Source organism: Vicugna pacos, chromosome 32 (genome assembly GCF_048564905.1).
Source record: "Vicugna pacos chromosome 32, VicPac4, whole genome shotgun sequence".
Lineage (NCBI taxonomy): Eukaryota > Metazoa > Chordata > Mammalia > Artiodactyla > Camelidae > Vicugna > Vicugna pacos.
Window position 1 is genome coordinate 24,653,223 of NC_133018.1, and position 7,982 is coordinate 24,661,204.

At 55.5% G+C, this 7,982-nt stretch overlaps 1 protein-coding gene across 11 annotated transcripts in view; it reads left to right on the plus strand.

The window, feature by feature from the left end:
- EP400 (E1A binding protein p400) overlaps positions 1-5,591 on the plus strand; it is a 98,485-nt gene extending 92,894 nt beyond the window's left edge. For all 11 annotated transcript variants that reach the window (XM_072953489.1, XM_072953491.1, XM_072953490.1 and 8 more), the window contains 2 exons: positions 1,789-1,866; positions 2,692-5,591. In XM_072953489.1, coding sequence (XP_072809590.1) covers positions 1,789-1,866; positions 2,692-2,961 — 348 coding nt within the window. In that variant the 3' untranslated portion in view covers positions 2,962-5,591. The remainder of the gene's footprint in view (positions 1-1,788; positions 1,867-2,691) is intronic.
- Positions 5,592-7,982: the final 2,391 nt, after the last annotated feature.

Genomic DNA, 7,982 nt, shown 5'->3' on the forward strand with positions numbered 1-7,982 from the left:
ACCAGCTGCTGCGTCTTCGGATGCCGCCTCTGCCCCCTTCCCGAGCCTGCCTTCCGCGTGTCCGGGCTTGTCCGTTTCCCTTGCCGTGTCTCTGCTGCACCCTGAGTAATGTCCTCCAGCCCACGCCCCTGCGTTCTCTTCGGTCACATCTAGTCTGCTGTTAAGCTCGTCCATGGAATTTCGATTGTGGTGATTATAAGTATTTTATTCTGAGGCATTCTGTTTGTCTTTATCTCAAATCTGCTTTGCGTCTGCAGTTCCTTGTTCTGCCCGCGTTTTCAGGCCGCACAGAGTGGCACACTGCGTTGTGTGTGCCTGGTAACTCCTGTTGGAAGTCGTGATGCATCTGATTTTACTTTTTTCTACCGTTCTTGCTTCAGGACCTCTGGGGGTTTTGTCTCTGTCGTAGTTGTTTTCTCGTGAGCTGGTTTTCCTTGAAGTTCTGCTTGTGGCAAGGCTCTGAGGTCTGGGTTGAAGGTGGGTTCTTGCTTCTGCTGGGCTCCCATGAGCACACTGGGGACCACGTCAGCTTTGGTATCTCTCAGTCCAGGTCTCCTCCTGCCCTGCCCGGCCCTGGCCCGAGGCAGGCGACTTTCTCGCAGACCTTTGAGTGATAGGATCACAGCTGCGAGGGGTGTCGCATGGCCCTCCCCTTAGCTGCTCCTGAGAGCAGGTGCAGACTTGGTCTCTTGTCTGCCGCCCTGGGAGACTGTGAACCCCGGCGCAAGGCTCCCGCGCAGCACGTGGGGCGCCCTCCGCGTGGCCCAGGTCCCTGCTGTTGCTCAGGGTTTGGAGCCCGGAGCTCTGCACTCATGCAAGTTATCGATGCACTTAAGATGTCACCTTAGTCTTATCTGTGGTGTCTCAGCTTTTCAGTGGCTGCCAGTCTCAGGTGTGGCCCTTGAGCCTGCGGTGGTGTCTGCTTCCCATCAGAGGAACGCGCGGGGCTCAGCCAGGTGTTCTCCTCGCCTCAGTGAATCCGGTTTACAGGATTTTAAGTTACGATAAACTAGTGAATGGCTTCTGATTAACCTCAGTTTCCATAATGAGAACTTAGTTGACTCAGAGCTTGTCATTTACATAATGCAATTTCACATGTTCTCCAAGTTATCTTGGGCAAGACTTTATTTCCATCCCTGTTCTATCGATTAGTAGACCCGGGGTGGGGGGTGGCTTCGCGGCCTCCAGCACCTTCTGCGATCCGGTGCCCCCGCAGCCCCGAGGGGGCACAGTGGCCCCTTATCACATCAAGGCAGCGATGTATGCTTGTCTGCAAAAAGTGACCACAGGGTGGGCAGTTCTGCTTTCTAAGGGGGAAGATCTCAATCATGATGAAGAAAAACGTAGAAAAATGATACAATAACAACTTGAACATTTTGGCACACCTGCGGATGAGGGCCAAGCCTTGGTATTGGTCTGAGCCAGTTCACGGTGGGGGCGCCTCCTGGAACGCCCGCCACCCGGACTTGAAGATGAGCTGCTGAAATATCTCACTTCCTCTTCAATTGAATTCTCTCATGTCAACTTCGAGTAGTTTTTGAAAGAAAAATGTGACGATCTGAAACATGAGGCCAAAGATGAGCTTCCAGTTACGTGTGATTACGGATCAGGAAGGCGGTTGCTGTTTGGCGTGAAGGTGGACTGACCGGCCCTCCCGGGCTCCGGGCAGTGCACCTTGAGAGGAGCTCCTTTGTGTCACCTGACCCTGGTTTATTTGGGGTTTTTTGGTGTTAAGAACCGAGAAGTATTTTGAATTCCGCATTTGGCTTTTCTTCTGTTTTGTCAAAGGTCGCGAAACTTCCTCAAGTCATGCAGCAGCAAACGCCCGTGGCCGGCATCCAGCAGGCGGCCTCCGCTCCCCAGCAGGTAGGACCCGGGCTCGCGTGGCTCTTGGGAAGTCCCCACAGTTCTGGGTGTCCAGCCAGAGGGGGTCAAATCTGAGTTATTAGAAAATCACTTTTGATTTTCACAATACAGAAAAAAAGTAACTTTGGGGAAAACACTTGATATCCTTAGACTAGCAAGAAAAAAACCAAGCAGATGTGCACAGATGCAGTGTCACGTGAGCTGCAGGGGCTCCTTCAGTCGCTCATCTCAGGTGCGTCCTCTCGGCTGAGGCCCCTCACCTTCGTTCTGGGAAGACAGAGAGAGGACACAGTGCTCGCAGCAACTGTGGGTCTAGGAGTGGAAGTGCCCGGGGCAGCGTGGCTTCCAGCTTCTTACCATTTTACTTGCTTCTCCGAAATGTGACTGTGTGTAAAAGTAGTGCTTTAACATAATTTACAAAGCGTGTGCTTAGCGTACCTGAGGTCCTGGGCTCAATCCCCAGCACTTCTGTTAAAAAAAAAAATTTAATTTGCTCAAAATCACACTGGCATATAGATTTCAAGAAACCATATAGTGTTAAAAACTGACCCCACCCCCAGCCAGTCCCCAGACGCCAGCCTGGGCCTTCTCCCAGAGGCATCTGCTTTTAGTGTAAAAGCAACAATAGTTTAGTTTTACACTTTTGTTTGGTTGGAAACCAGAGGTCGTATTTTGAGACATCGGCAGTTTTTACGTTTCACAGAGGCATTTATGCCGGTGAAGTTGCTGAGACTCGTCCCCCAACCCCAGGAATGTTTAATTTGTCATGTCAGGCACATCACTTGAGCTACGTTTTCTAGGCCACGTGTTTCTGTTTTGGGTCAGGCTTCTCCGCAGACCGTGACCCTCACCCAGGCGTCGGCAGCTGGACAGCAGGTCCAGATGATCCCCGCGGTGACGGCGACGGCGCAAGTGGTCCAGCAGAAGCTCCTGCAGCAGCAGGTGGTGACCACGGCGGCCCAGCTGCAGACCCCCGGGGTGCCCACCCCGGCCCAGGTGCCAGCCAGCTCCGAGAGCCCCGGCCAGCAGCCCAAGCTCCAGATGAGAGTCCCTGCCGTCCGGCTGAAGACGCCCACCAAACCTCCCTGCCCCTAGTCGGGAAGGCAGGCGGGGCGGCCCCCGCGTGTCCCGCCGGCCAGCCAGGACGGGGTCGATTTTGCATACTGAACCGTGGGACCGCGTTACCCGAGAGGTCCGGCAGCTGTAGCACTGGTCCTCCGCCAGCGTCCCCTTTCCGGGGTTATGTGACTGAAAGTGACAGTGACAACTTTTCCTAGATTGTTTTACGTTTTAGTTTCTCCTCCAGAGCAACAGTGCTGGGCCTTGAAAGCCATGTAGAATTCCTGTTAGTGCACAGTTCTGCACATCACAAGTAGCCATCTGGAATGTGCAGTGAGTCATAAAACGGACTTTGTGAAGCTAAAATGTGGTCTTTGACAGCATCTGCCTTTGCTTGGTTCTTTATACCAAATCAAAAATGCGTCACGGTCCCTGGAGAGGAGAAACTGATGGAGGCAGATCATCTCAGATCAGAGAAAATCAACGTGGCTTCTTCCCGCGTAAGATGTGGCTTGTTTGGACTTTTAAAGGAGGTATTCAGTGCTGATAGGCATTGAAGCACCTTCGTGACATGGCCCCACGAAGGGGAATGACCTGCGTTTGAATCTTCATCCCCAAGAGCAGCTGGCCTGGCGTCCCCAGAGTGACCTGTTGCCGGGCGGGCGGGCAGAACCTGGGCCGGCTCCCCATCCCCTCGCACCCACTGTGTTTCCCGGATCTCGGATGCACTTGTGTGTGGACTTCGTGCCCTGAGGCAGCTCCAGAGCTGCTTCATGAGGCTCCCGTCCGGGGGTGGTTCGGGCCGGGTGAGCACTGTTCCGTCGAGGGGCGCTGCCATGGGCGGCGAGGTGGACACTCGGCAAGGGCGGTCCTGCCCGTCCCGCCCCTTTGCTTCCGTGACCCGCGGGAGTGAGACGCCTCCTTGTACAGGTGGCTCGTGTGCGAGCCTGCGCAGTATTAGCCACGACAGTGGGCCTGATAACTCCTCACCCAGACTCAGGCTTCCTGCCTGCCAGGCCCTCCTGTGGGCGGGCGGGCTGCCGCCGGTTCTGAGTGGAGGAAGTGGAGAGCCGTCTGGGCGCTTGGGGCTGCGGGCACAGGGGAGAACCTGGGTTTGCAGCTGTGTTCCTGTTGTCACTACGGCCGGGTGACAAGCTGCTGTGTGGACTTCGCTGGCCGGTGATGCTTGCTTACCGGGAAGTTTCCGCCCACCCCCTGCGCTGTCTCCATGCCCCTGGACGATTTCGGTCCAGGAGGTCAGGCTATGTTAGGTCTGTGTGTAGTAAGGGTCAGTTCCGGCATACTGAGAGACTTTAAATTCTTAATTTTAGTCAGTCTGTTTCCTCCCCCATCACATCACTTGAACAGACGCTAAGGAAAGGGTTCTGTCCTGTGGTTTTTGTTTCTCGTCAGTCTGTGTGGTGGTTGATGTCTTAGTGAAGCCAACTGGGCATCTCATTTCTGAGTTCTTGGTGAGAAATTTGGGTAAAAGTAAAAATCAGGTGTTAGGAGAGGAAAGGACTTAACATTCTGGTTAATTGAACACATCACAACAGAGCGCTGCAGTGGGCTTCCTAACCTGCCCATTGTGGTTGGGCGCGTGCCGCCGTGGGAAGGCCCGGCATGCGGGGTGGCTCTCTGGGCACCAAGGCAAGTTCCTACTCTTTGTTTTAATCCTCAAATGTGCAGAACTACAGAGGAGCCCTTTCTGCAGCGTATTTTCACCTGGGCACCCGCTGCTTTCCCTCTTGCCCGTCGTGGGTGCTGATGCCTCTCTTCAGACGACGGGGAGACGTGCGTGCACGTGCAGACTGTCCTAACGTGGGTGCCCGGGAAGAAGTCCTCTGTTAACCTAGAGCCCTAGAAAGGAGTTTAGGAACCTCTCTCAAAAGCTTTCTAAGAGAACAGAGCTGGGGGTTCTGAATATTTGCATTGTGGGGCTCCTGCTGTATCGTATTATGTGAGTGAAAGAGTTATTTTCTCCAGTGAGTCCCTAACGCAGAAAATGGAACCGAAAATAGTTTACTTGTATCCCCCAGTAACATCTAGACGTCACCACTGCCCTTGTAGCCTTCGATAGTGTCGTTTAAGTAAGGGCCCTCCTCCCAGTGTGCTGTTCTCTTGGCCTTCTGTTTTAAAAGTTAAACTGTCCATATTTAAGAATTAAGTGTGAGTTTAGGAAGTGGTTGTCGGGGCTTTCTCAGATTCTTCTCGTTAGCAGAATCGCATGTTACCTAGCGGGACCCGACCTACTGGGCCCCTCCCCAGTCCTGTGGTGACGGCTGGGGGAATCTGCGGCTCATAAAACAAGGACTGCAGCCAAGACACCGTCAGCCTGAAACTGGCCACCGTGGAGGCAGTCACCCGGGTTTTCTGTGATTCAGAGATGTTTGTCCCACGGAGGCCAGTCTTTGAGGACCCGTGGGCGGGAGTTTGGCTCACGCGCACGTCACGTCCGATGCCTCCCGGGGCCGAGGCTCCCTTCCTGTCTTCCTGGTGTTCTGTCGGCCGTTGTAACCGGACAGCTGTCACGTTCTAAGGTATAAACGAGGAAGGCTGGACCTGTAAATACTTTGTAAACATGACCATTTGTACTTGAACAGTAGGGTTTTAAAGGGCACTGATACCCCGCCAAACAAAAGGTGAATAAATTGACCTTTTTATAAGCTCTTTTTTGTCTTTCATGGAAAACTAGTGTTCATGTTGAAAGAAGGTGCTGGTTTGTATTTATTTCATTTGCATGAAGAGAAAACAGGACAAAGCCACAAGGGAAACAAGTGGTGTGGGAGGCAGAGGTGTCTCTGCTGCTCCGCGCAATGGAAGAACTGGAGGGAACGAGGGTTTCCCGAGAAATCAGCGGCTCTCCCTGCAGAGACCACGCCCTCCAAGAGGCCACGCCCACCGGCCGGGGAGGAGGAAAGACCCGTGCGTCTAGCCTCGGTGCCACCGCTGCTGCCCGGTCCCTGCGTGACTTTTTAACTTCTCTTTCAGCAAAGTCCTTTTCCTTTTGTTGGGAAGAAAAAGCTCCTGATTACAAGCCACCCCCCCATACTCTATAAAAAGTGGACGCGACACAAAGTTAAGAAGAGCACAGGGAATCCGTGGTTGGTTTTGCTGTCTTCCTCCCCGGCGCAGAAGCGGGGGCGCAGGGGCCCCGGCCTGCACCGCCTGCGCTGGGACCCGGCTGGGGGCGTGGCCCGGGCGTCTGGACTCAGGTGCCCGCCCAGCCATGGGACTGGGGTCCGGCGCTGCCGTCCCGCTCAAGACTCCTTCCCTCCGAGGTCGCCCCTCCCAAGGCGGTTGAAGCCGGTTGACGGTCAGGAAGCAGCAGCCTCTGGCGTCCGCGCTCAGTCGTGCTTGCTTTCTTCAGGACTGTTCTCGGCAGGGAGGTTGTGCGTTTTCAGAGCGCCGATCCAAGGCTGTGACCCTGCGGTCACATGGCTGTCAGCTGTACACATGGCGGCAGGCCTAGGGGTGGGCTTATCTGGCCACGAGGCTGTATTTCTGTGCGTCCTAGTCAGGGCTGAGTCGCTCAGGGGAAGTGACCCTGCGGTGCGGCCACATGGCCCCCACCCCCGGCGTGCAGGGGCATCTAAATTCAGGTGAACGTGAAACCCGCCCTGCGGGCTCTCCCACAGGCCGTCCGACGTGACCAGCCTCCAGGTCTCACTTAGGTTTCTCTCGGCTCTAACCAGGTTCCGCGGTAGCCCTGCCAGCACCCTCTGCGCTGTCCAGACAGGCTGTGATCCTGGGGCCCTGGGGGAAGAGGGGATCTCGTCCACCACAGGCTCTGGTTGGCAGCCCTCCCTTGCTCTGCCCACGGTCTGCACCGTCCACGTTCCAAAGCAAACTAGCCTTCAAAGCTCTGTTTTCCTGGACAAGTCAGCACACCTGCGGCCAGTGGTGCTGGCGTGTCGCTGTTAAGAACAAAGTCGAGCTGTGTAACCTGGGCCGCAAGTCCTCCAGGTGTAGGAGTAGGAAGGCGCAGTCCGTGTCTGTGCGCCTGGATGTGCATGCAATATCCCGAAGGCTGTTGTGGTCGGAGCTGCAGCAGCTGCAGTGAGTGAGGGCGGGCGGCAGGTCCGCGCCGGGGCAGGGGTCGGGTGTGATGGCGGCGCGGCCCTCTTTGGGATCCTGGCCCCGACGTTGCCCCTGTGATGCCCCCAGCTCCTCCTCAGCCCTCATGGGAGAGTCGCTCGCCTTGGTGACACCCACCATGGTGACCCTCGCCCAGCCAGCAACCTCTGCCCTGGTGATCATCTCCACAGCCTGGAGCCCCCCAACCCCCCACCCCAGTACCCTCCATCCTCATGACGCTCACCCCCACGACCCGGATCCAGGGATCCTCCTCCCAGTGACCCCCGCCCTGCCAGCCCAGGAGGCTGCTGTCCACAGCGCGGACACCGCTGGTGCCGCTGGTCAGGGTGTGGCGTCCAGGGTTGCAGTGTCTCCCCTTGGGCAACCCTGACGGGAGTCTGTCGAGAGGGACACCACCCCACCCCTACCCCTGGAGGCCTTGCCCAGGACAGAAAGCAAGAACTGGGGACACCGTTACACTGAAGACCAAGAATCGCACATTTTAAAAGACAATAATTTGGCCCAAAAGCTGAGTGAAGATTCCTTCCTCACAGAAAACTGGTTTAGCTACTTAGTTTGCAGAAGGCCCGCTGGCACTGGAGTCTTAGCTTACTTGCAGAGATCCAGGCAGGTTGGCTGACCAGTTTCTGGTCCGTCGGACTGGATGAACCATCCCCTGCTCCGTGGGGCCATGTCGGAGTGACACGTGCGAGCAGTCCCGGCGTCTGCAGAACTGAGGGCGTGGAGGACCTCAATACACGGAACTTACTTTCCAACTGCGGTCTTGGGTCTTCAACTTCCCAGGCTTTGTTCGTTGAGTGGCGACGGCCAACGCCGACAAAATGACAGAGGTATTGCACACACGTTTCTGTAACCTCTGCCAAACTAACAGGTGGTTAGTTTATTTGTAAAAGTCTCTACTTAATGTTCACATCGAGGTAATAGACAGAACTTTCTCCTCTGAAGGTAAGCAGCAGACA